Source organism: Falco punctatus (assembly GCF_963210335.1).
Source record: "Falco punctatus genome assembly, chromosome: 2".
Taxonomy (NCBI): domain Eukaryota; kingdom Metazoa; phylum Chordata; class Aves; order Falconiformes; family Falconidae; genus Falco; species Falco punctatus.
In genome coordinates, this window is record NC_137581.1 from 113,654,204 (window position 1) to 113,682,120 (window position 27,917).

General features: G+C 47.2%; 1 protein-coding gene across 1 annotated transcript; it reads right to left on the bottom strand.

Moving 5' to 3' along the window:
* Nucleotides 1-1,094: 1,094 nt before the first annotated feature.
* Nucleotides 1,095-27,782, bottom strand: CD80 (CD80 molecule). The gene is made up of 7 exons (XM_080375216.1): nucleotides 27,443-27,782; nucleotides 27,192-27,286; nucleotides 14,064-14,399; nucleotides 10,839-11,120; nucleotides 8,708-8,833; nucleotides 5,616-5,739; nucleotides 1,095-3,683 (listed from the first exon to the last, which is right to left on the bottom strand). The coding sequence occupies exons 2-6, from the start codon at nucleotides 27,271-27,273 to the stop codon at nucleotides 5,633-5,635; spliced, it is 933 nt and encodes a 310-aa protein (XP_080231342.1). The 5' UTR covers nucleotides 27,274-27,286; nucleotides 27,443-27,782; the 3' UTR covers nucleotides 1,095-3,683; nucleotides 5,616-5,632.
* Between the last annotated feature and the right edge of the window lie 135 nt (nucleotides 27,783-27,917).

Consider the following 27,917-nt stretch of genomic DNA (forward strand, 5'->3'; position numbering starts at 1 on the left):
TACGGGTATGTCCCTTCCCCTTCCTGTTTGAAGCTCTGCATGCATTGGTGACAGTAGTGTTACTGTCCTCTGTCCCCTCAAAACACAATAGGAGGCCATTCTGAGTCACGTTTTTGCCATTGCGGTTACACAGCAATGTTTCATCTTTTTCTTTTTTGTTTTTCTTCTTTTTTTGCTCTTACATCCTCACCCAGTACCCCACACTTTTATCTGTACAGCACTTCTGATGACACTTAGCTGTGTCACTGCTCAATCTTTCTCTGTTCTTATTTAGTGGTATTTGATGTGCTGTTGAAAGAATACCAATTCTCTCATGTCTGACCGTTGATGCAGGGGTGTTCTCTCATGGCAGAGCCAAGGTGGAGCAGCTGTGTGGATTTTCTCTCCATGTAAGGAAGGACGGGCCTGCTAGGTGCCTTTATGCTGCACTTAGCAAGGGGAAGCAGAGACTTCCATCTACACTCAAAATTAGTGGCCATTTTTTGCTCTATTTTCTGCTGAATTTAGTTCCCTGCACTTACACGTTTCTTGTTTTCAAAATCACTGTCCAAACGGGAGTGATGAGTTGGTTCAGAACTTATTTTTTAAATATAAATGTAAAGGATTCTTCACCCCCCTACACCCTTTCCCCCCACCCTTCCTCCAGCACAGCACTGAGGTTACCGGTCCTCCACTTTGAGTAGGTTACCACAGGTAGCAGGGATACACTGAGAACATCTTACACTGGATTTTGCTTTTGCAGAGAACCTCCCTTTTGGGATTGGGGAAGGCAGACGTGTTGCAAACTGATGGTGCAAACTGAGCATCGAGCACCGTAGCTACACTGACATGTGTTCATCCCTGACAAACTGACAGACACAAGACACGTGGAAGTTACAAACTGGGCACCTGAGTGCCGTTTTGTCACTGCTGTTGAGCACACCGAACAGCGCTGAGCCTTCATACCAGCTGTACCTGTTACAGCTTTGTCAACCAGCTGCATCACCTGCCTTGTTGCTACGGAGCGTGTTTTTAGCTGCTGCAAAATGGTGGCTGGGGCTTCTGTGAATAATTAAAGGCTCTACCGTTTCCCAGCACATAGAACAGACGTCCTGTATTACCGAGGAAATGAAACCGAGTTTACCATTTATTTTTTAATACAATTAAAGGAGGAACCCCGGGGAAAAAATGTTATAGACAAAATACTTGTGATAAACAGAGCAGCTCACCTAGGACAAAGACCCAGATATTAAGCTGAAAAGGTCTCACAGAAACCATTCGTGTGCAATTCACTCAATACAGCCTAAGGCAATAAAACCCACGATTCATAATATAAGTGCTTAAGGAAAAAATAAACAAAATAACCCGCCCATCAAGAATATTAAAAACTGATGCTAGACATATTTGTCAGTGAAACTTTTTTGTTTCCTTTAGAAGAAGTTACTTAAAGTGTCACAGGAGTCTGTGGTGATGTGGAAAGGTTTGGCGCAGTGCAAAAGACAAAGCCTTCTCCAGGAGGCTGTGCAATTGTCAGTCAGGAGCAGAAGCAGAGCACGGGACAGTCAGAGGGAAAATATGCTGGTGCATCTGGCAGAGTTGTGGTGTGGTTGACGAGGTGGAAATGTGTCGTGCTTATAGCAGGGAAGGAAGCCCAGTGTTGAAAACGAGCTGAGAAAATACAGAAAGAGGGTGTTCAGCGTGCAAGAAGGTAGCAGTTTGTGCTGGAAAGAACAAGCACAGACTGAAATAAAAGGAAGCTTGGAAAGTATGAGACATCATTGCCCGTACACCCAAGTCCTGCAATAAGGTCAGGCTACCTTTTGGAAACACTGCTTTCAGCGTCATCTATGTTCTGCTTGCAACCAGAATGCGCAAGTGCAGAGTGTGCTTTCCCTGTCACCCAACTTGTCTCCCATTCTCTGTCAAAACCCCCGTGCATAAGGATGTTCTGAAGTTCCCATTTTACCTCATACAATGGGAAAGCAGTAAAAAAGCTGATGGGGCAGCATGACTGCAGGAGTAGAGAGGGAGCAGTGTCTTTATTTTTTATTGGAGACATGATCCCTTAGGCTGTCATAGTCCAATCCTCTATAAACTGCTTTTGGCCCTCCTATCTCCTCCAGCAATTTCTCTCTCAATATGTACCTGCTCGAGAAAAGTGAACTGTACGGAGTATTTCTTTGCTGTGTCCTAGCAAGATAAATGGCTCAAGCAACAGAACATCTCACAAAGGGGATGACATGGTGCTTTCAGGCTTTGGTCTGCCCTGTTAACTACACACGTGGATAGAGCAGTAAGGGAATGGGCACAGCTGGCAGTGGAACAGAGCAAAAGGGGAGAAACAAACCTGTCAAACTCAGGGCAGGGTGGAGTTAGGTTAGTATGCAGAGTTGCTTAGGAAGCTTGTTGGGGCTTGGGGCTTTTTCCTCTTTTCCCGTCAAAATGAGAAACCACTTTTTCCTACACAGTAGGCAAGAATGTCACCCAGATCAGATGAGTCCTATCCAATGTCAGCATCCTGTAGGGAACTTCCCTCAAGTCCTGGCTGGGTAGAAACAATGCTGGCAGAAAGCAGCAACATTCAACGCAAAGTAAATCTCTACGTCACTGTGAGAAGCTCCCAAGAACCTGGAGAGCCTTACCTAGGCAAATGCACAAGCAAATGCAGACCTATTTTGAGGAAGCAAGGCCCTGAGTTGCATTTCATTACAACAGATACATGTGAGAGAATCACTGAGTGTTACAGAAATGTAAATGGGGCTTTACAAGGAATGCACATAAAAGCTCGTACATGTGTATGCGCAAAGGTGTGCACATGTGTGCACTCACATGCACCACCCCCAGCGAGCAGGCTGCGCTGTGTCAGACGTGCTCCTGTATCTCTGAGTAATTTAACGGAGGAGCTGTATCTTGGTACCTGGGTTGGCAAGACCATCCTTTCAGGACAAAAAGGTTATGAGAACTTCTGCCACTGCTGTAGATAAGCAATATTAGTTAGCTGTTAGGTGTGCCTTCAGTATGTATCATTCCCTAAGAAGTCTCATAGCACTGGAAATAAGCACGAGGCATCCAGTCCCACCTCAAGGTGCTGCCTCACGAGAAGTGCGTGCGTTATTGCCTCTTCAGGGGAGAAGGGACATGTATCTGTAATGGTCAAGTTCAAATCCAAAGTCTTCCAGCACAAACAACAGTATTGGTACATATCCTTGTGAGGCTGAATATAAAAGAAGTTTTAGCTGCTCCCAGTCACAACACGGAGGCAGAGCCCGACTTGTGATTGTGTGTCAGGGCCTGGGCTCTCCCCAGGGCCAGCTCTGCATTACTGAAGGGCGTAGGGGGCATGGGCTACCTGCTAGAGCCCTGCAGGCCCCCTGATTTTCACAGAGGCAGCATCAAAGCCAGGGGATCCCAAACTCTTGAGCTGGTGTGACAATGCTGACGATGCTCTTCTCCTGCCCCATTGCAGGAACACGGAGGGTCCTCCCAGGTGGAATTCCAGTGACCCCATCGTAATGTGACCGCCCCCCAGCTTCTGTGCTGTAGGTGGGGGATTGTATTCATTCACACAAGACTATGTTGTCAGTCTTCTTGAGCAGTTTTCTCCTGCTGTCATCCCCTTTCAGAGAGCCAAAGGGTCAACGCAATAAGCATTGCTGTACAACAAACAGTGGGGACTGCAGTGCGCAATACACAGGGTAAGAAACCTGAGGGACACAAAGAAAAGATTTTAATGATTTTTTTTCCCCCTCTTCTCCTTAATCCTAAATGTCAGCCAGAATGTTGCAGCGCTGACAAACAGGGACCACCTGCGATAGCCCTCCACGAGAGGGCTCCTATTGCGGTGAAGACAGAGCCGTTTCAGAGCCAGGCAGCTCAAGACGGGCCCTGCAGTGAGCTACAGGCTGGCTCAAGGCTTACTGTGGAAACCTTTGGGCCATACGGAGGTGCTACCCCTCTGCGAAGTGAGGATGACGAGTGAACGCACCACCCTATTTAAGCAGCAGTAGGACGTGGCTCAGCACATCACAAAGTTCCGAGATGACGGCCACTAAGGAAGCACAGCTTCTTCCATCCCTGTCCACAGGCAGCAGTCCTTCCAGGCACTGCAGCTGGGAAACACCAGCCACTTACAGAAGAAGCCTGGCAAGCTTCTATAACAAAAGAGTAATGTGGCAGAAGGGATTTATTCGGTAGGTGAACTCCTGTCAGTCGCCTCACAACCTGCCCCCCCCCCCCCCCCCCCCCCAAATTCATGCTAACCAAGGCTCTTGTATCTGTTCCAGAGAGGGCCTTCCCCCGAGGAAAATGTGAGTGGGTGGTCAGGTTTGGAAGTGAGACAAGTGTCCTGAATGATACGGTTCTCCTCTTTTCCATCTCAAAAACATTAAGCTTTTAGATTACTGCAACACACAGTGTGACAAATTCATAACTTCTAGGACTCTGCAGCTGTTGCTCTGCTGCATTACCCTGGCAATGCAGCATGCTGAGGTGAGAGCAGGAAACGCAGTCACCTGGATAATGATGTGAATAAGAACAGAGTTAGCTGCTAATCTTGCCTAAGTCTCTTGGCTTGAAAAATGTCTTTTTGGAAGACATAGCCCTGAACACAGCGGCGCTTTCAAGCCAAAATGAATATAATGCTTTGGAGTCATAAAACCCTGGTAAGCCCCAGCCTTCCCCAGCCCATCCTTCACAACACCTCATTATCAAAAGTAACTCCTTTTAAAATATGAGTGTTTCCTGGGCAAGTCTTAGAGGGAAAACTTTTCCTTCTCCATTCCTCCAGCTGCTGAAAGAAAGGGAGATATCTCAGTAGACTGGCATTGCTAATCTTACTGGGATAGCTGGAGTTCTTCTCTTCTTGTTCACCTCTCCCTCATCACCATTTGGCCAATCCTTCATTTCCATCATCAGTGATGTTCCCCTGTCTATGCATCAGATCAGGCACACGCCTCACAGGGCATCAGCCAGAAATAACCTCTAGGGGCTGAAGCCACATGTGTGACCCACAGTAGTGATGAGCTACTCACGAATGAGTCCAACTAAAAGACTGCCCAGTTCTTAGTTGGGAGGCCCATAAAATGAGCATAAGGGCAGTAGCAGGGGATGTCACTCAGATCCTGATAGATGGATGAATGGGCTACAAAGCCACCTCTCAGACATTAACGAGCTTCCTTACACAGGTTCAGAGGAGGCACTGGCAGTCAAAGTTGTCAAATGTTCCTTCTCCTTCATCTCTCTCTCTTTTCATCCCCTTTTAGTCCCTAAAAATTTATGTTAATTAAGGAAATAAACACCACAACACCTTGCAAGTCATCCGTGCAGGGTCCACTCTGCGGAGAAAGCAGCTTAGCAGCCCAGGAAATTCAATTCTCCAACATTTTTCACTAGATTCATTTCTAGACACTTGAGATAACTCAAAGCAAGCCATACACCACAAGCAACAGGAGCATCATTCCTCTGGTTACCTGACTGGGAAACACCATGTGTCTGAGTTGGCAACAGCACTCTAGTGCTTTTCTTTATCTTAAAGGACTGCACACACTCGTGTTAAAAGCCACACGTGGTTTTGTGAGCTAAATCTAACAGCACTTGAGAAGCTATTTTGCCAAGAGAAGAACGGTGAAGAAAACTACCTGCAAATGCAATCTGATCATACAGATGATGTTTCAGATGTCACTTTAGAGCTCATGGGTGGCTTCATATATTCTTTCACACCCTCTTCCACTGAATCCTGAGGCTTACAACAGTGAGAACAGACTGAAAAAGAAGATCCCTCATTAGTATTTGGAGTTCCAGAAGATATAAAAGCACTGAATCCAAATGTCTTTTTCAACAAAGTATAACTGAGAATGGAAAGAAAGAAGAGAAGAAATCTTTCAGGTCTGGTTACTTCTATTTTTCATTGGCAGCACTTATCCCTGCCATACATCTGAATACGGCTGGCCCATAGTCTGATCTGGTAGAAAGCTCTGTTTTATATAAATGTGACCTATACAGTGTCATATGGATAAAACAGTTCTCGTTGGCACAGGGCTAGGACCTCAGCCTGGCACAAAGACAGGTTGCTACATGCTAATATAAGGCCAGAAGGGAAATAATGGTAAAATTTACGTGTCACTAGATGCAGTTTACCCAAGCAAGTGAAAGAACGCCAGTGTTAAGAACCAGCCAACAAACTCTTTCAGTGCTTTAAAAGGAGTTCAGATTAAATAGATCTCCTTAGTATCTCAGCACCTACGAATGACTGTTTTAATAATTCAAGATGACTCTCTCTGTACTATTACAACAAATTGTATTTGCACAAATTTTACAACATGGATCCTAAGCTATCCTTCAAGTGACCTCTAATCTTGGTCTAATCTTGGTACTTTCTGTTAAATTAATTGAAGAACTCCCCCCCAAAAAACAATCTCAAGAGTTTCCATTCTTAAATTACTACAAAGATAGGCTATGAGGTCCTCCAAGTAGGGAGTTGTGAACCTCAACAGAGCATCTAGATGTTTTGGTCACCACCACAATTACACATCTGAGAACCCTTATTTCCGTTTTGCTCTATCTTTCTATTCTCCCCTCCCACACTTCAGCTCTTTGAAGCATGGCTTTTTGAGCTCAGAAACCACTTTTAGCATCAAGGCAGCTTCCAGCTCAGCTTTCCATATGCCAGAACAACAGAGGTACTCTCAGACCTGTTTTGAGCTCCCACAGTAGCTCTTGAAAGGTGGCAACACCAGCTGAAAGCACTCTTAGGACAGGTATTTCCCTTCCCAGACGGGTGGCAACGCACAGCAGCACTGAAATGTGACAACCCTACAAACTGGGAAGTTGGATTGAAGCTCTTAGCTTCAGTTTCTTACAACAAATGCCTGGTCTGAAAAGTGGTTGTACAAAACAGCACCACTTGACTCGGCAAATCTACTCCCTGGGCATATTAGGAAAACGGGACTGAAAGGGAAATTCCAGTTTATGCAGCCATGTCCCATGCTGTTGCAGGTGATCACATTCGACCACGCTGGTATGCTTTTTACATCTACTTTAAAAGCAATCTGGTTTCAATATAAAAGGCTATCTCAGAATGCTCCAGAATACTACTGATACTAATTAAGGAACCTTTTAATTTCCAGCCTATATTTGTTTAGAGCCAAATCTTCCGATTCCAGTTAATTTTCTCCTATAACCAGAGGTTCATTATCCATGCAGCTAACAGCACAGGCTGTGATCAGCTGTGATTTTTCTTGGTTTCAACCTGCTTGCTGCTTTCCCATTCACACAGCCCCAGGGAACAGCAGGAGAGAACCAGCACTGGTGTCATAGGGGCACGAGTGGAAAATGAGGAGGTGCAGAGGTGTAGCCAAGAGTCACTGCCTTCCAGAAGCTTCCTTTTTTTGTGATAAAACATCAAAAAGAGAATTAGCTCAGCCTGACTCAGTGGTCACATGGGTTTTTGAAGGGATGTGGTTGCTGAGGAGGGAAAGAGTAAAATATTAATGCTACCTCCACACCTCTGACTTGGGAGTGAACTTGTCTGAAGTTGAAATGGAGGCAGCAGAGGACACAAGCACAACAAACTTACAAGTGTCCCTAAGTGAACTGAGTCCCTGCTGCTTAGCAAATAACCTCTTTCCAACCAGAGGTACCACTGCAACTGTGATGAGCTAAGATGCTCAGACTGGTGGCTTCTGGTTTAAGTGGGCTGAACCTAGAGCACCCTCAGTGTGGGATACTTGTCTCCAGACTCGACTTCCCCAGCGACCAGAATTTGATTGGGTGATATTTATAACGTGTTGCTATCTTTCTCCAGGACTGCTTTTCAAAGCTGCTAACAGGGTGTGGATAGGGCATCTACCGTGGTTGACTTTCAGTACTGACTGGATGCCTAACTGCCTTTATAGATCCATTAGATGTCTACCCACATTTTCAGGGGCTTTTTGGCTAGGTCAGCTTAGACATGATTAGAAGCGACAGCTAACAGATGAGATTTTTTTTGAGCCACCAAAAAAAAAAAAAGAAAAAAAAAAAAGAATCTACTCAGCTGCCAGCTAACCCTGAGATGCTTGAGGTCCCCTTTGCCACTGAAAAGCTCCTGGAGACATGCCTGGAGTTACAGAATACTTCATAGGTTGGGAAAGGGCACATCACCTGTGGTGGTTTTGGCCACAAAAAGATGGCAAATCCATGTCTCCCATTTGGGGTTCTCCTAAAAGTGGGGCATTGCTATGCTTCAGTCTTTTCTGTGGCCCTAGCACTATGTATTTTTGTAACTTTGGCTCCGTGACTTTTCTGAGGGATCGTCTAAGTAGGGTGAGTAGAGAGACCCCGTTTTGAAACCATCAGTGCTCAGTTGTGTCTATAATGATGACCAAGATTCTTGGCATTGATTCTTGGCATACATAAAAATGGACCTCTGTGAATCTCTTCAGTCCTGTATACCCCTGGTTTTGGAAATATTCTGATCTGCTTTCAAAACTCCCCATCACCCCTTCACTCTTTAAAACCTGAACCCTAGTGCTGCCTGCACACAAAAACGTAGGAAAGTCCTGAGCTGGACTTAGATTTTGTGACAGTAGATGCTGCATTTTAATTAAAAAAAAAAAAAAAAAAAAAAAAAGGGGAAATGAGAAGGTACAAAAATACCTAGTGTGTTAGTTTATTTTCTATAAATGTATATCTTACATGGAAACTCCATAAGCAGGAAAAGACACTTTCTTGAAAAAGGAGCTACACTTACCATGCCTTGGGAGGTATCTTGCTGCTAGGGTGATAGCCAAAAGGAAGATGATAATGATGATACTTGAGGCAGTAATGACATTATAAGATGGAGGCACAGTAGGTTCAATGCAGTAATTTGTTTTTTCTGAGACAGAAGAAATAAAACATAAATAAAAGACCCAACAACACATTGGCATTTTCATGTAAGAGCAGGTATGTGAATTTTGGTGGTTCTGGCAAAATACTAATTTAGATACTCAGCCTGAAAACTCACCTATTCAATAAACAAATAGATGAAGCTAGTACCTGAACTTCTTCCATTTCCCCACAATTTGCTGTGTTCTGAAATTTTTAACATACCCACAGAATCTGAAATGTTGGGTCTTTGTCCACAACAGGGTCGAGACAGGCAATACTTAAAACCATTAAAACTTTTTTTAAAGAAACTGGTTATGCTCGGTGGAAAAGTCTGAGTCCGTATCTAGAAAACTTGCACTCTCAAAGGTACTCTGCTTTTTTTCTTAATGTTTTCACCCAATTTATGCCTATTTTTGTCCCCTCTGCATTCAAAAGTTATGGAGAATGATGCGTTAGATTAGAATAGACTTTTTTTCTGCACGGCAGGAAAGTGTTGTGGCAAAGTTCAGTTTTAGTGGATCTGGAGCCTTAGCTTTTCACCACTGGAGGTGACCATCCTGCCGCCTGGACATTAGAATAGATAAGAACAGGTCATTCTTGTACAGTACAGCTCTAATTCAACAGGAGGGACAGAGCTGGTGCCTGTTCACGGGTCTTCAGACCTTCATCGTCTGCAACTGGCACAATTAAGCATCATTCAACTTCTAAGGCACTAGCCTGATCCACTGTACAACCTTCCCCCCCACTGTAGGGTTGGTCTCCTATGTTTGCCAGGGGCTATATTCTGTCTGGAACTCCATGTTCAGGAAAGATTTGATTCAAGGACCCTTTCCATCATACCAAAATGGGAGCGGTTCCACATCTTAAAAATCAACAAGTGGAGGTTTTGTGACTGCTCTTGCCGCTCTTGATTGCACCCTCCTCTGAGAATCTGTGACAACAGTGTATTACTATTATTACTTTTTTTGTTACTCTCCTTTTCTATGTAGCATGATACTCATAACCTTCTCCCATTACCATCTCTAGGGACATTGTGCACTACATCCAGCAATAACCGATATTCATAAAGCACTAGTTTCTGGCATTTGTTCTGAAGCTGAATGGCACCTCTCCTCATGAGGCCCTTTGATTTTAGTAAGATTGATGAATGAGGCACCTTGATGAATAAGATACAATTCCCTAGGAAAAATAGCACTTCTCTAGCTTCCCTTGAAGATGCCCTTATCTCTACAATGAAAGCTTCAGACCCAGAGACATTTCGGAATACTTTTTTAGTAACAACATTAAAAAAAAAAAAGGTCTTTTGGCTTTAAGGATTTTCTTGCAAATCCCGTTCTACTGTAAAACATCTGGACTGCAGTGTGCTGCCTTCCCTGTTTTCACTTGTACCTCAAGCTTTTCAAAGCACAGACTTATCTACTACATTATCACTTTCAAGCCACACACAGTGATGGAATTTTTCTTATGAATTAACCCTTTATTAAATATGTGCAGGAAAGCAGAATTTTTTCTTGATTCCAGCTGACAGCTTCTGAAGCGGGAACAAACATGCTTGTTAAATGAGGAAATTATTTTTCAGTGCAACATGTAGCTGTTAAGGCACACACATTTCTCAGGCTCCTCCATTCAAATGCCAGGTCTGTGTCACGCAACTGGCTGCAAGACCATGCTGGTGCAGAGGGGCACTGGGTGGTGGCCACCCCAGTCTGTGGGAGCTACTGAGGCTGACATCACCAGATCACAATGGGATCCAGCTGCCCCCTCAGCCCAGCTGTGACTTGCGGTAGAGCAGCAGGAAGACAGAGCCATCTCGGCTTGTCAGTACTGTTGTAACTCTCTTTTCCCACCCTGCTGTCTTACAGCCTTTGAAATATTTGGGTGTGCAGCTCACAGGTGGCATCATTGGGTCATCCCTGCATGAACAGATACACAAAATCTATTGCTTTCTCAGAGAGGCAACTCAGCAGATTCAACAAAATGGTTTTGTAACAGAAACTATTAATAAAACCTACTCAGAATCAAACTGGTGGTCTTGGCAAGGCCACCATATTCAACAGAGCAAGTGATGTTGGTGTCCTTGGTCACGTTGAACGACTGTTTGCCAGTGACGTTGTATGGGCTGAAGCTGGACTCAGACACCCAGATGGCATTCCACACCACAGACATGTTGTTGAAGGTTCCAGAGATTCTGGGTTTGGGGAAACCTCCGTGAGAAGAACATGTTACCACCATCTCAGTTGAGTCACAAGAAGTAGCTGATACTTCTGTTGTTATGTTTGGCTCACTGAAGTCAGCTGAAGCAAGAAAGATTTAGTTACCATTCTGTCAGATTACAATGAGGGCTGCAGTCCTGACCCCCCATGGTCAAAGCAAAGACTCCCCCACAGGGCATTCTTCCTCTATAATAATCTGTTTGGCCTTTCTCATGCCTTAGCACTCTCCCCACAGCCTTGACTGGATATGGCCTAAGCCTTTGCTTCTTCTCCTTCCTGTGCTGTACACAGCCCTCCTGACCCCACCTCTCCAATGCCACCATTTCTCTCTACATACAGCAGTCTGTGGAACAACAGAAGGAATCCTAAAACAGGTAGGAAAAATACAGCACTGAATAAAAATCCATATTACAGGCAATGGCAGACCGTTTCATTTTCCCTCCCTCATTAGTCCCTTCCTAGTCGAAAGCTCACAAAGGGTCCATCTCTGCTAGGAGAGGAGGTGAGTCACATGTTGGACTTTCAGCCAGGATAACCAGCAAAAGACTGAATTATATTTTCTGCATGGGAGCCCCTCCAGAAGGCCCAGCTGAGAGCAAGACCAAGTCATACATTGCAAAAATGCCTAGCAGTGCACGGGTCCTCTCAGACCACATTCTCACTGGACTTTTTTCTCATTGACAAAAACTATTTTCAGAGGTTTCCCACTCACACAGCTCGTTCCATGCCTTCTCTCCTAGTCAGGTGCATTGCTGTAAGCGTTTGTGGGGCTGCATGGTGAAATGGATGAGAAGACTAACATGAGTGAAGAAGGAGAAGAAGGATGGTGCCCTTTTTACTCTGCTTCACTTTGCCAGTCTGGTTCACCACGTTACTGTAAATTGTTGCATTGGTACAACTAAGGATGCCCACAGGTTGCAACAAACAGTCCAGGGTGAGGAGGAGGAGGCGGCAAGGCGTGGCAAAGGAGCTATTTCAGGCAACTTTCACACTGGAAAAATCCACAGGACTACATCTTTAGCAAGAGAGGCACCAGTCAGAAAAAGACTCAGCACATGGCTTCCTGGTGGGTGAAAGTCACACCAACACCACCGCTGCCAAAGGGACCACATTGTCCCTCCCACCCCTGCCAGCTGTAGGTCTGTAGCCTGCACACCCCTCAGGCGCCAGCTCACTGCAAAATGGCCCTTTTTGGAGCATTTAAGGTTTTGTCTGCAATCGCTCCCTGCCTGACTTGCCATTTGACCACATGACTCCTGGGATCTGCACAAGGCAGAAGGGCCTGCAGTTGTAGCGTGTCTTCCACAGCTTCTGCTGGCCACAAACCCATAGTTTAGGCTACTGAGGAACCAGTAACTAATGAAAGAAACTTGCTCAACATTGCATGGCCAAGCAGTGGCAGACAAGGAGAGACCCAGATTTCATTCCAGGCTCACTATCTCTTGATCAGTATGGCACTGACATCCAGTCTGGAAAGTCCCTTCAACCATCCCAGTCAGCTTCACCAAGCCTCCCTGGTCTGTCACCAGGGAGTAACACCTTTCTGCCTCTCCCAGGTTAGCCTGATTCCAGCAGGGCTGAGGGGAGATTTCCCTTTCCTGATCCCCACAATAACTGATCCCACTTTACCAAAGGGAGCAGAAGTCCACAATTATCACAACCGGTCTGTTAAGACAGCAAAGATACTTCTAGAAGGAAAGAAACTGGAGTATTTGCAAGGAGGAAAAGGCATCATAGTTTCACATTTTTCATGCAGTTAATTCCAGAGCCCTCATGGCTAGAGAGGGTGCTGGCAGTGCACTTCCCTTTTTTCATATCAGGTTCCAGAAAGATCACTAAATTTGTCTCCTTGCACATATGCCTACCATGCCCTCAAAAAAACCACGGACAATGGCCAGACCTCAGGAACCTGTTGTTTTTTGTTTTTTTTTTTTTTGCTGATGAATCTCATTCAACATGGGGAACACTCATTCACTGACTTGTCTGAAAGATTCCTGGAACTCTCTGCTGGTAAAGGTATTCAAATGTATGTAAATATTTATATCTGTTACCAGTATCTCTGCCTTTGGTGGAAACCAGCTGCCAAAATAACAGTGGTGGAAATGGAAAATAATGTCAATGGAACTTTTTGTAACCTCCAAGAAAAGATTCAGGTTCATTTTGAGCAAAGGAGCTCAGGTTGTTTCTTCAAGGTAAAAAACCTCAAATCTGCAGCTGGGTTCAGCCTTAGGCTGTGGAGCTGCAGTGCAGCTGGCGAGCTGGCCAGCCCGGGCTCCCCAGGGGTGGGCTGCAGGCCTGGGCTGCTGTCGTGGCCACAGAGGAGCAATGCCACCCTATTCCTCTTTTGGCCCGAACGCTTCCAGTGCGCCAAGGACTTAGTTTCTGCTTTGCCCAAAAGATAGCAAGGGGAAGAGGTGGCCTAGGGCACCCACCAGCAGTGGTACCTAGGGATCTGTCCTGGGAAACGTCCTTTCCCAAGAGGGGGGTATCAAAGGGAGGGTGGTGGGAAAGACAAATTTTCTGTACCTGGCGTAGTTTTGGAAAGGTAAGGAAGGAGGCTGCTACAATGGAAATAGGTAAAGCACCTTCCTGTTGCAGCACTCCCCAAACTAGCCAGCTGCAACAAGGTCTTCTACCATCTCATACCAGCACACTCGACATGCCAGTCCCTCTGCTGCCTTCTTGTCTCATCTCATCCAGGGCATATGTTTTCTCTCTGCTTCTTCCTCTCTCACCTTCTCTTCCTCGGCTGCTCTCTTCCCATTGGCTGCCCAACATCTTAACTTAACCAGCCACACCTGCACCTTATCTACATCGGCCAACCCTCCACCCCTGAAGCCAACCCACATTGTATATTATCAATGCTAATTAACCCAGCTTCATTCCACTACACCTTCCAGCATTCTTTTAGGTTTCCTGATGAACGTCTTATCTGCTGCACTATGACTAAAGCTTAGAGCAGTATCCTTTACCCCCAGAGGCTGACACCAGAAAGCCTCAGGTGTCAGGAGGCAATCCACCTACCTGTAACAATGAGGGCGACAGCCTCATCACACACAACAACTGAGTTCTGTGAAATTCTGCGTTGAACTACACACTGGTAAGGGCCATTGTCTAGGATTTCCATGTGGGAGATCCACAGGGTGAGGTTCCTTGGGTCCATCTCTGTCCGATTCTTGTACCGGTCATGCTCGGAGATCTTCTTTCCCTCTGCGTAGGCAAGCACTACTTCTGTAGTATTCTTCTGCCAGTAGACCCGGTAATTATGTAGGCTTTCCCAGCTGGGAATTTCATGACAACAAGGCAGGCCAACTTTTTCCCCCACTTTGCTCTTGACTACTTTCTTCTCCAGTGCGTAGCCTGTAGGTGGGGGGCAAAAAAAAGTCAGTGAGGCAGTGATATAGCCTTGTGGCAGGGTCTTCTGCATAGAGCTCACCTCTTTCAGCTCTGTCTGTGCCCACTAATGCACCTTATCACCTACCGAGCTGTTTACAACTTCAGCTCTGCACTGAGGGGAGCTCTCCCTTGGCATTGCCTTTTACGTGATGCTCCAGTCCTGCTTAGGATCCTGAGCTAGCAGGCATGCAGTGATTTCTGCATGAATTACAGAAGGCGAAGACAGGAGAACTACCTGCCTGGACAGAAATTTTTCTGCTCCCTTAAAAATCACACACCTGAGATGAAAAAATTGCCACTATTCATGTAAAGGGATAAAACCACATGTGCCAAACTACTATCTCCTCTGCTCTCCCTTTGCAAAGCTCAGTGTTTGGAAAGTCCGTGTCACCCTCTGATGGGTTCCCTGCATGCCGAACAGAAGCACAGTGGACTATTAGTTTGGGGATTTGGGGTTTTCTTTGGAAGGTTTTCTTCTGTAAAAGAAAAAACCCCAAAACTTTCAAGATCCCAGAAGCTAGAAGCAGCCCTACAATGATAAAACAAAGGTTACGGCTACATTGTCATCAGCAAATACATTATTAGCACATGAACAATTTTGCCTAGTCTAGCTAAAACAAATTTATATTTGTGAAGCCCCGTGCGCCTGCCTTGCAAACCAGCATAGGCATTCCTCAACTCCTGCCCAGCGACCACACGTGTCAGTGCCATACCTAGTATGCAGGCATGTGCTTCCAATAAAGAGCTGAAATCCATGCAGGGGGAAATTAGGTACAACTTTGACCATGCCAACAGTAACCCCAACCCTTCGCACTCTGACTTCTATGCACTCCACTCCCGTGATCAGCCCTGCTTTCCCACTCCCCTTCCTCTTTCCAGTGGGTAGGTGCTTGCAGGGGGCAGGACCTGACACACGAGGGAGCAGCCTAGCAAGTTGTTCCTGCTGTTGCTGGAAGAGCGCCCCAGCACTGATGCGCGATCCTGTGCTGCACCACGGCCAAGGCAGATGGTTGGGCTTTTGGCTGGGTTTGTGCAGCCTTCAGGATGATGCTTATCCCTGCACACCCTGCTTTGTTAGTCCAGGAAGTCGGGCTGCAATAGGTTTGCCCTGCTTGCCTCAGCCTCACTACCTTAGCACCCATCTCCGGTAGTGGGAGATACCCATCTACTGCACTCCATTGACTGAGAGCAGAAAAACAAGGAAATAGCCAGCCTCAGGACAGACGAAATTTAAATTCCTTCTGCCATCCCTGAAGAACAGATCTCAGTAAACATGTCTGAGAAAGAAAGCAGGGATGTCCTGGCCAGGCAGGTGTGTCACTGATGAGGACAGTGCAGCATCACCCATCCGTGGAGGTAAGACCCCATGTGCAAAGCCTCTGCCTGACTGCTTGAAAAAGCTGAGTCTAAGAACTGCCACCCACCCCAGAAAAGTCTGGCTGATGCTGGCTCACACATTATTGTCACAGCTAATGCCTAACCACAGCCATGCTGTCCACAGGCACAGAGTGCATCGCTCAGGGTGCGCCTGGGGCGCTGTGACATTCGGATTCAGCTGAAACATCTAAAACTGACATAAGCTTGCTGCCAGCCAGGGCTCATTTGCTTAGCAGTGACTCCCAGATCCCTGGGACACTGTCACACAGCTGACAGTGAGACCCCTGTGGCATGCTGACCTGTGCCCAGCAGCACACCCTGATGATGTGCTTTGCAATGCTCCAGCTGCTGGTGCAGGAGGGAGACAAGCAGATGCTCAGCCAGTGCCCTGGCACAGCTGGGTCTTGGGGCAGCACTGAGAGAAGCTTGCTGAAGTTAAGCCCAGAAAGCAAGCCTGGGATACAATATAAAATAAGCTTTTACCTCCTTCTCCCATGGCTCACCTACCCTGTCCCGCTTGCACGCCCCTCTCCGAGCAATTTCACAATGCTTTACGTTAGATCTGTAGGAAACACATTGAAAAATGCTGGGGAGGTCCTGGCAACACTATGGAATGTTTTAATATGAATTAAATAGAATGGAATATGTAATTAAATGAGTAACTTCTCATTTAACTGGTTTCCCTCCACTCAGTCACTTCATTGGCCTTCCAAAGGGAAAGATTCAAACACAGTTTTTTCCCCCCGCCACTTGTACTTCCCCTTATCATGCACTGCAGACTCTGAGCAACCAAACTGGGGCAGACCAGGAGCCCACTCAGCCTGCTGGCTTGTGTCAGCCAGCAACTGGTAGCAAAATGGCAGAAAAAATAGTTCTTCCACGCCACACGGGATAAAAACCACCATGCCCTGCCAACCTTTGGCAGCCAGGAATTTTGGGATTTCTTGGCATCGGCAGTTTAATCACTACTGCTAGACCTACCCTTCAGGAAGAGCTCTTGCCCCTTCAGGAATGCACATACATTTTTGGCTTCCACAACATTCTGTGATGATGAGTTGCACAGTTTCATTACATGCTGTGTGAAAAAACATTTCCTTCTGTTCCCCTTAAAGCAGCCTACTTTAGGCTGTGATTCTTGAAGTTCCTCCTCCCACATGTCTGCATGCATTTGTGTGTGTACATGTTTTTTTTCCCCTTGACCACATCACTGCTTATTCTCACAGTTCAGCTCTTACTATTGCTGGAGACACTCACAAAAGGAGCCAGTCAAACTTTGGGACTGTGGAGCCTCATAAAGACAATTTTCTATTTTCTTTTGCAGCAATAAGGGAAGAGTAGGCGTACAGTAAATGTCAGGGTGACATCGCATCATGAGTTGCATGAGGTTGTCCACGCCTTGCCCCTAAGAGTCTCCTTTGCAACCAAAAGGAGAACAAAAACCTTCTTGGCAGTACATGTGCAGGGGCTGGAAACTCCTACTGATGTCACATCTACCCTTAAAAGGCTCTGCGCTTTTGAAACTGCAACCTGTATGCTGCAAACCTGAAGGAACCAAAGTCCACGAAGAGTCATTCAGGCCCACAAAAGTCCCCTTTCACTTTAAAGGTGAACTGCAAAGCAAAAATGAAAATTCAGTTCTGTCCCATTTCTGTGCTGAATACTCTCTGTAACCAGGCTGTGGGGGAGGTATCCACCATGGAAATATTTTTTAATGACTTTTCTAGAAAAAAAGATCCCTCCTCTTCCCACCCCCTGAAGCCCAGCTGCTCCCTTGCTGTGCATGCACATCACTCTGTCACTGGAAGCTCGCAGTGTATGGCAATGCTGAACCGATGAAAGGGGCTGACTTTCTGTTCCCAGGGCAGAAAAACATGTTTTATCCAAACTATGTCTGTGCTGCAGATGCCCCATATGGCAGGGCTAATTAGAACAGAAAGGTGACTGCAGAGAAAAACCGTCCTTTCTTTGTTCCAAGAGTCAGCAAGCAGGAAAGCTGCTGAGCCTGTATCCCTATTTCTTTCACTCCTTGCCCAAGTCCATGTTTCAGAAATTCCCCAGCTACAGAAAGCTTAGTTATCCTGACCACACATACAGTCAGGCAGTACAGGAGAGCAAATGGCTTCTGGGACAGAAGTCCTGCAGAGATGTTTGTCTGTAAGAGGCAGTAAAAGACCATGCAGTGCTTTAGAGAAGCAGCGTTGAACTGTTGGAAACCTGCAGATAATTCCCGGTGAACAGAAATTTCAAAACCATTCTCTTTTCCCTCTTTTCCCCTTTTCTCTGCCCTTCTGAACTGCTTTGCCTTTTTTTTGGTCTTACCTCGTGTCACCTCACTTTGCACACAACCCAGAAAGCAACACACATGAAAGGAAAGGTCCTTCTTGGTGAGCCTGGAGTCCTTTGCCCCTGTGTAAGCAGCAGGTAAGACAGTGCAACTGCACAGTTTTTCAACCAACAGTGCTGCAAAAACCTCTGAGGCAAATTGTTGGTGGCCCTCCCAAACCAGGAGGGTCAAACCAGCCTTGCATTGCTTTTTTCCCATAGGGCTCCCTAGTTCTCTTTGCAACGGCAGCTGGTCTCCCTACTCTTAAATTTTTGGCATCACTGAACTTTGCCTAGGACCATGCACCTGGGACTCCCGCTCTGCTGGGGCGCTGACATCTTTCTTGCCCTCCACCCGTGCATGGGTTGGAAAAAGGGACTTGGGCCAGCTCTGGGAAGAGGTGCACATCACGTTGTAGTGAGTCAAGGGCATTTCTTGTAACAGGGGCTGGGCCAGTTGAGGAAACCCATCTTGTGGGGCTGTGGCTTTCTCCTGGGCAGCCATCCCCTGGGGTCAGTGCGGGAATCATACCTAACAGTCCCCAGGTAATTCTGCAGCTCAGGACCCTCATTTTCTGCGAAAAGCACATTCACCCCAAACTTGCAGGATTTATCATTTGAGGACAACACAGTATTTTACAGGGATTTCCAAGCAAGACAGATCATCAGTTGAAAAACTGAGGAATTTTGAAAAGCTGTCTTCAAAGGACCAGACACTGCCCCTCAGTCTTTTCTTTATCCCAGGTGATTTTACCAGTGAGGAATCAGATTCTCCCAAAGCTTTCCATGGAGTAAAAATTCAGCAAACATCCTGTGCTGCCCTGGAATATGTGAAGAAATGCTTTGTATTTAAATCAGTGTTGTGACAGACCCTGTGAATACACTGATCACAGAAAGACCTCATCAGATGCCCAGATACCTTCTATGGGGAGATATCATTTCATAATAAATGCGTAAAAACACTGCTTTCCTCTGTGTGTCACTGTAAGAACCCTGTGCCATGAGGAAGATGGGATGAAAACAGAGAAAAGCAGGTGCTGGTAGGCCCTGTTGGCTGTCTTCTTTAAGGAGTCCATGACTGCATATTAACCCGGTCATGAGTGCCTGGCAAACCTCCCAGGCTCCTTCTACCCAGACTCCGCTCCAGCAAGCAGAAGCACGCAAAGGGAGGTCTCAGCATGCAGAGAAAGGAGGAGCAGCCCTTTCCCCTTGCACAACCCCAAGCCCAACCTTGCGGTCATGAACCATGGGTCTGCTGCTGCTCTAGGCTTCTCTGGCAAAGCAAAGCAGCTGCAAACCTGGCTTTGCTGATGCCACATTGATCTCTTGTGAAGTCCATGTTCCCTTACTCATCCCAAATGCAGCCAGAGAGAGGAGCAGAAGAGAAGGCAGCCTGAAGAAAAGCAGCGATGCACTTCATTCGGCAGCAGTTCCACTCAGTCTCGCTTCCCCATACCCGCTCATGCTAGTCAAGCGTGTGCCTGCAGCACTTAAGTGACCGGATTAATCCTAGTTTACGATGATGTCATGGCAGGCCTGAGGTAGGGAAATGGTTTGAAGAGGGTTTTCTAAAAGTTCATCTCTGCTTGCTTCTGCACTGTAACCTCAGGGCGCCCTGCTGGAGCAGTACAGCAAGAGCACGGCACCCCTTATGGGGCTTTATGCACTTCCCATCTTCACGTTGCCACACTCTCAAACAGAACAGCAACCTTGCTTTGCCCGGCTCTACACTGCTTGATTTGGCAGTGATAATAATACCACCATGGTGTTTTGGTTTCAGCAGCCTTCATTCCATTTTAATGCTGCTTTGTTTCGTGTACAAAGCCTTTAGTGAAGAATTCCTTGAAGTCGTGAAGCAGCTGTGAAAACCAAAGGACACCTTCCTGCATCTATAGGCAGAAAGACAACCCATCTTTGGAGGAGGTGCACTAATCCCATGGTTTTTTTTTTCCAGCACCATGCTGACTCAGGGCCCTGTTGATGACAAAGGGAATGATCAATTGCTTTGGTCTCCCTAAGCATACTTTGATAAGCAGTAATGTACTGTAGGTAACACTCATTTTAGAGTGGTTCACATGGCACTGTCAACACATGGTGGTGTCCAATGTGGGCTCAGTTTCTTAGACTTGCAGTGCTCCCACTGAAGCCCTCTGACTGCAGTCTCCTCTGCATGTTGCAGAAAGAATGCTCTGCTTTCTCCAGCCTTAATTGCTGCTCACCAGAATGCAGATTTCACACCACGCTGATTGTCTTTTGCCACAAAATCCAGCAAGGCAACCCAGCCAGACAGGTAATGAAAAGCAGTGTTGTTACTGAGTCACAATTGTCAAAAACCTGGCTTCAAAGGGAAGGGAACTCTATTAATCATGAAAAAGTTCCATGATCTGCAATTAGCAACTGAGAAGACAAAAGGGAATCTGAAATACTTTGGTAAAGGGGCTTGCTACAGCCCTGGGGCAGCTCCAGCCAGCCGGTACCACTCCCTCTTGCTCCAGCTCATGTTTCAGTACTTCTTGAGACAGAAGATCTACTGCTTTCTGAGTCACCAGTGCCCTGGCTGGGACAAGCCCACTGCTCTGGGTATGTCCAGTCTACTTTGTTTTTAACTTGAGTAAGATCGTAACTCTTCACAAGTCGGTTGGCAAATTTCTAATCTTGGCACTAGTTGGGAGGTCAGATGCAAGCAAGGGGCTGGAAATGAGACGCCCAAGTATCTGGGGCTGGGAAGGGGATGATAGCATGTCTTGAGATCTTCCCCTTCGCTGTACAGCCTTCCATGTGGGTGTTACTCGAGGGGAGGAGAGGAAAAAGGGTTCGCTTATCTCCCACACTTCATACCAGCAGGCTTTGCATTGGGGAAAGGAGCAAAGGGAAGAGTCCTTCTGAACCTTCTCCCTTTCTCCGTTCCCAGCATGTGGAGCGGGTGACCCTGCTACAACAAAAAAAGGCAGGGGGGTCACTAAATCTGGATGTCCTCAGAGGATTTGCATATCTTAGGTCTTTTCAAGATCAAATTCCTGCAACTGGCTCAGCACTCCTAGGATTTCCCAGTTTGGGGGCAGAAACTAGATGTGGCAGTTGTGTAAGACAGGCCTTTGGGGGAGATTTGTCGCACACAAAGACAAAAATAATTTTTTCCCCTGCAGACTCTGTCTCTCGCTGACTGGATCACTTTGTACTTCCTCTATATTTATCTCCCAGCTGAAGATGTTTTCAGATAATTTTCCTAATTCCTCCAGTACCACTGCCATGCATACTGCTGTCCTCGCAGCACAGCTTTTTGAAGTCAAGGTCCTTCCCACTGCTTAAAGCCACGGTTTTTCTTCAGTGCTTGCTAAATCTCACTGTCTCATGTGCTCCCCAAGTAGCCAGCCCACTCTTGAAACTAACAGAAGGTGAAAGTGCCCAATAACCAGGAAAATGAAGTACGATACCTCTTGCATAAGCCCACTCAAAATTAGAATTTATTTATTTATTTATTTATTTATTTTAAAGTACTTGCCCACAGCCATAGCAGTATTCACCAGTGCAGCTCACAACACTACAGGCCTGCCAGCCATTATCTTATTATAAAAACCTGGTCCCTGCTCAGGCACTAACTCACTAACGCTGTGCAGAGGATAACCTTGCCAACAACCCCACAGCTGGAGGACCGGCTGGAGGAGAGGTTAAACAGCCCTATATGAGTGCAGCATGGCGGCTGGTAATTAACTGAAGGATGACTAAGGAAATGAGACCAAAGCAGTCTAGAGGTGTCTGAAGCTACAAAAGCCGCAGAGGGAGTGAAATGAGGGACTTGGGCAGGGACCACTGGAGGCACTGGCTGGGAACATCTCAGGGCAGGGTGGCGTGGGGCAGAGGCTCTCTCGGCTGGTGGGAAGCAGCGTCTGACAGCGAGGTCTGTTCAGACTGAAGGACTTTCCCTGGCACAGGGATAAAATCCTTGTCTGCCAGGCATTTAGGACTACACCTGCTATGGTGAGAGCAGCAGTGCACAGACTTGCCTCAGTGGTCTTTTCTAACAACTTTTTATATGGACCAGTAGCATTCTGGGCTCTCCAAAAGGTGAATGTCTTTTGAGCATAGTATCACTCGAGATGCCACCATTAGCCAGCAGTCAGCACTTTTGTTTTCAGCCAGGGAGTCCCCTGGGACCAATGATATTTTAAAAGCATAATAGTGAAAAAGCAGAAGCAAAGCCTGTGGCATTTCCTCATTGGGAAAGATTTACATTTTCTCAAATGACCTCCTGAGACTCCCAATGGTGAAGTCCCTCCAAGGGGACAGAACAGCTACAATGAAACACAAAGTTCATCTATTTGGAAACAAAACCTACATCCTTTTGCCAAGCACAGACTTCACTGTGTTCAGCACACTTAGCTTTCCACCTCATGAAAAACACCACATCTACATGTGCGCAGCGTTTATAGTAGGAAACACATGTTTAAAAGGAAGGAGAGTTCCTCTGAACATGGAAATTCTCCTCCAGCCTGGCACAACCTCGGCGTGCAGCCAAACAACAAACTGCCACAGATCTCATGCCTTCCCCCCACAAGCAGAGGGGATCTTGCTCCCCTTTCCCTTTCAATCCCATGTACTCCCAGTACTTTCCTTGCAGGGCTCTCCAGAGGCTGGTTCAATATGCCGCATTGGTATAAAACAAGGGAAAAAAAAGAAACTAAGCTGGAAGGCAAATTAGATCATCCAAGGATCAGACATGTACCAGAACTAGTGCAAAGGAGAGGAGAATCGCATAGCCCGAAGCAGCAGAAAAAGGAGCAGAATTACACCTTTTGGTGGCAGTGACCTATTTGTGTCCCTCAGCTGTGCAGTCTGTCTGCATCCCCCTCCAGGGTACACAGCGTCAGGTGTAAAAGCAAACTGAAAAGAGCGGGCTGACCTCTGCAGAAAACTAACTCATCACAAGCGAGGCAGGGGGATAACTCTGTCAGTGGCAGCTTTCATCTATGTCAGATTAATTACATCTATTAAACCATGCTTGTAAGCCAGGATGGAGGCAGCAATGAGCAGGAAAGGTGTGAGGGCGTACAGGGTGCCAACTTCTGCTGGTAACCTACCGCAGTGTGTAAAAGCTTCAGCCCCAAACTTTGCATGCTTAAATACAGGAATGTCTGACACTCACATTGCAAAAAGGATACAAATGTCTCAGCGATCCAAGAAATGCAAAAAAGCTGTTGCCCTCAGAGTAATGTGAGCTCACTGGAGTTACCTGGGTTCATTCTGATCTAACCGGAGAAAGGAAACAATGTGGGTGAAAAGAATGTTCGACTGGTAGCTTCACAAACTCAGTATGCAGGTGTATAACTGTATTTTGGCTGTGTACGAATGTAGCTTGTCTATGCTTAATTTTCTGCCTTTTTTTTTTTTTTCTAAAGTTTTACTTAAAAAAACACAACAGAAGAAGTAAAACAGAGTCTATATGCAAAAGCAGGAGCCTTTAGTTGGGTTTCTTTTTCTCCAGACAAGCTGTTACAGCAGTTTCACTCTGGATAGACAGACAGACAAAGGCGTTCCTTAGTTCCACCACTCTTATTTTTGAACCAAAGATACTTCTTTTCTGCATGTCTGGAACAGGAGGAGACAGAAACTCCTCCCAAAAAGAGAAATTAAAAACCAGCTGAAGGCAGAAAGAGCAATAAGACAGAAACCCAATTTGCATCCAGTGATCAAGTGGGCAAATCCGGTATGTGAAGAAAAATTTCTGCCATCTCCACCATGAAATCTGCCCTAGGGACAACCCATACCAGAGCTGGCATGGAAACTAGGTGCCATGCACCTAAAGCTCATTGCTAGACCCTTCAGTATTTGGGAGTGGCCACAAAACAGGGAATCTTTCTCGTTCTCAACCCACTTTGTCCCTCTGAAACCAAGCTCCGCTCCGAACTCTTTATTGGCAGCAGCATGCAAGAGGGGATTCCCAGAGCAAGTTACTTGTGAGCCAGTGCTCACTCACAAGGTGGAGGGAAGTGGATATTCCCCCCTCCCTCCACTCTCCAATAACTCAGAAAAGCTGCAGGGATTTTCCTCAAAACTTCCCAAAAAATTTCACCACTGGGAAGAAACCAAGAACTAGGTGGGTCCCCAGTCAGAATAAATGACTCCAGGGAAGCTTAAAAGGAATACTCCATGGACACAAAGCCAGGCTCACTGGGTTCCTGCAATCAGTGCCTATGCCGTGTTTGCACCAGGGCAGGGAAAGGGCATACTGAGTGACTTCTAGCAACATTTTCCTAGTATAATAAACTGGGACTGAGAACATCCTACAATTTGTAGGTAGGTGTGAAGGTGCAATGGCAGGAGAAAAAAAAAAGCCTATGGGGATACCTACAATACGCTCAGACTGTAAATAAATAAGTTTGTCCTGTAATCAGGGCTGTTCTGCCACTTTTCCGCTGTGCTAAGGCAGCAGGGTGTTCACACACATCAGCGTCTCTAGCAGCAGATAACATCTCAGAAGCAGCTCTAAATTACACTGGCATTTCAGTGGGTCACCTCAGGTGAACCCCAGAGTAGCAAAATTCAATTCAAGGGGAAAGAAATGTATCTACCTAGCCTGGGCATACACCATTTCCTATGAAATACAACCTTCAAATCATTCTTTTTAATTAAGCCCCCCATTAATGCCTTCTACTGCTATGATGTAAAAATTCAGCCTGACGTTCCTCGTATTAGTATTTTACTCACACAGGGTATGCAGAGAGCACCTGCTTTCATCCTAACATGCTGCCTGACCTTTTGGAGCACTACGGCACCAAGGTGTGCAAGGACCAGGACATCTGGGCTAAATCCAAGGCTGCAAGATGTAGCCGCAGGCTCTGGGTGCTGGCCTTGCCAATGCCTTGACGGGGTCATGAGCACCCTCATGAGCAGAGTGGTGTCAGTTCTGTAAATGCTGGCCTTGGTGACTCGCTTAACAAGGCGTGGGAAGTCACTGGCAGGGCAATGGCAGACTCCTAGGGCTTCACCATTTTGTTACGGCAAGGTCAGAAGTTGGTCCTTGTGGTCCCTGTGGGCGACCTAGGGAAGGCATCACCCACGAGTCCCAGTAAGGCTTTTAAAACCACTCCTTTGTGGGTACTGTACCATGTATTTTCAAGGGTCACTAACATAGGAATACCTCTTTTTGGAGAGAAAGGTGGCAGGGTGTGTGTGCGTACATGCTGAGAGAGAAAGAAAGTGCATCGGCTGTGCTGTTCTTACCAGTCTGCCAAGCAACCTGCTCCTGAGGCACCGGCACCTCCACAGACTCATTGCATGGGAAGCATCTAACAATTATGCCCCTAAAGCTGATACAATGCTTTTAAAATAGCATTTTTTTCCCCACTCCGCCTCGCACAGAATCAAACCCCAGAATTTTGTAATTGATCAGATTTGGAGAAGTAAGTCTTCTCAGCCACAGGATGACCAGATCCTGCTGGCCTATGGGTTTGTGCTTTGTGTTCCCTACCCCAGGCACCTCTCCCCACATCTCCCAGCCCATTCCCAAGCCCTTGGAACCACCATGCTCCTTACAGGCTTCTCGCAGCTGCCTTCTGCCCTTTCTGTTGGCTACGCATGAGGAGGGGCAGTGCGGGTTCTGGCTGTTTGGGTGCTGCTCACTGGCACTGCTAGCCAGTGACTTCCACATAGCGGACAAGGACACCACATCTCTGCCAGCTCTGCCCTCCTGTCAAATTCGGTGGAAACTGGGCAGGGGATTTGAAAGTCACGAGCAGGGAACTAAGACACAGATGGAGAGATGGAAAGCATGATAAACTATCATTCCCTTAGTAAACCATACAGAAAAAAGTACAACCATCAGAACACCTAGTTTTCTATTATCAAACTCCTATGTCTACTACTGGATATTAGCACGTATCAGACTGTATATCCAAGTATTGCACATCTTTAGCCTTGGAATCAGCATCCTTTTCAGGGAAATAACATGACTGGTGAATTACCACATGCTCGTAATTACAATAACATATCACCAGCTCTGAAATTATGGAGAGAGAAAGAGTTCTGCACGTGATAGATTGTTTGCCCTTTGCAGCATGGGCAAAATACATCCATACTTCTCAAACACAGAGGTAGGGGAAGGAATGCAGGGGAAAACAGGAGAGCAGAGATCTCACAAGCGGTATTTGAGGTGGTTGCTTTCTTTACAAGTGAGCTTTGTGATTCAATCTCTGTTAAATTCTCTGACTTTTGTTTTAAGATTCTGAGACGGAAACTCAAAATGAAACTCAGCATCAAATATCTCCCAGTTTCACAACATCAGCATGAAAACCTACTAATTTTACATCACTTGATTTTTAATCAAAGCCTCAGTTCAGCCCAGGTTTGCTCTAGAGTATCATTAGCTGCAATGAAACACTGAAATTGCCAATAAGCACAACCTATTTTGCATCCACAATGAACCCCGGCTCAGAAGCGAGTTTTGTGTGGTTTCAAGGTTAACATTTCACACAGCTGAGAAGACTCATCCCAAGCCTCTTGTGGTAAGGAGGGACCTGTGGACTTTAGTGAGCTTTGCAGCAGGTCCTTAGAGGATGGGGGACAACCCTTGCAGTCCTCCAACCGGGACTTGTGTCATTGGAGAAAACATCCACTGTGTGCTGCGCTGCCCGTGTGGCAGAGACCCCTGCAACCCACTGCCCTGCCCTGTCTTCCCCACCACACACTTACTTTTAGCCCTCCAAAAACCTATAGAAACGTCCCCACCACTGAAGCTGAAGCCAGGGAGCCATGTGCTCCCTGAAGAGGTCAGCTGCCCCGACAACACCCACCTTCCCCTCACCCCCGCTGGGACGGGTGAACGCCTTGCCCCTCTGGGGCTGGCAGCTTGGCATGCCTGGCCACGGGTCCCTCAGTGCTTGCTGCCACGGTTAGCAGAGCCATCCACCCCAAACCTCGGCCCAGCCTCAGGCCCAGTAGAAGACACCAGAACGAGCACCCTGGGGGCCGCCATCGCTGCCGGCTGGCACACGGGTGCCCCTGCCCACCCGGCCCCAGCGTGCCCACTCCCGCACTCCCACACCGGCTGCCCCTGCTTACCTGAACTGAGGCACAGCAGCACGAAGAGCCCAAGTCCCGGCCACCTCCTCAAGGCCAGCGAGGCAGCGGGCAGGCACGCCATCTTCCTTTAGCTCCTGGGCCGTGGGGAGAGGGGGACAGTTAGGGAAATGGTGCCTGAGGAGCCACAGCACCCGCCGCCACTCCCCTCTCCTTCCTGCCTGCTGCCGCCTCAAAAAAACGCAAGCACGATCCCCGTCAGCCCCGTTTGCCTCCCCGGTGCCCTGGGGTACCTGGGCCAGCAGCCCTGAGGCCACCCCCTGAGGCAGGGAGGAGGCTGGGGGCTCAGCGGTGGCCCATGGGCACCTGGCTCCTGCTGCAGGGCCGCCGAGATGTTGGTTGCCCGTGGGGGAAGGCCAGGCAGCTGGCGGGCGCTCGGCATAAGTCACCTCACGCCCGCCCACGGCTTCCTCACGGGGCGTCCGTAAGGCTGCATGCTCCCCGCCCCCGCCGCCCTGGGACGGGCACCATGCTGCCCTCGCCCCTCGGTGCCTGCCAGGACGTGCCTTTCGTGAGGGTGTCGGGCTGAGGGGATGGGAAGATGTCAGGCTGAGGGGACAGGCAGGTGTTGGGCTGAGGGGACAGGAGGGTGTCGGGCTGAGGGGACAGGAAGATGGTGGGCTGAGGAGACAGGTGGGTGTCCGGCTGAGGGGACAGGAAGATGGTGGGCTGAGGGGACAGGTGGGTGTCGAGCTGAGGGGACGGAAA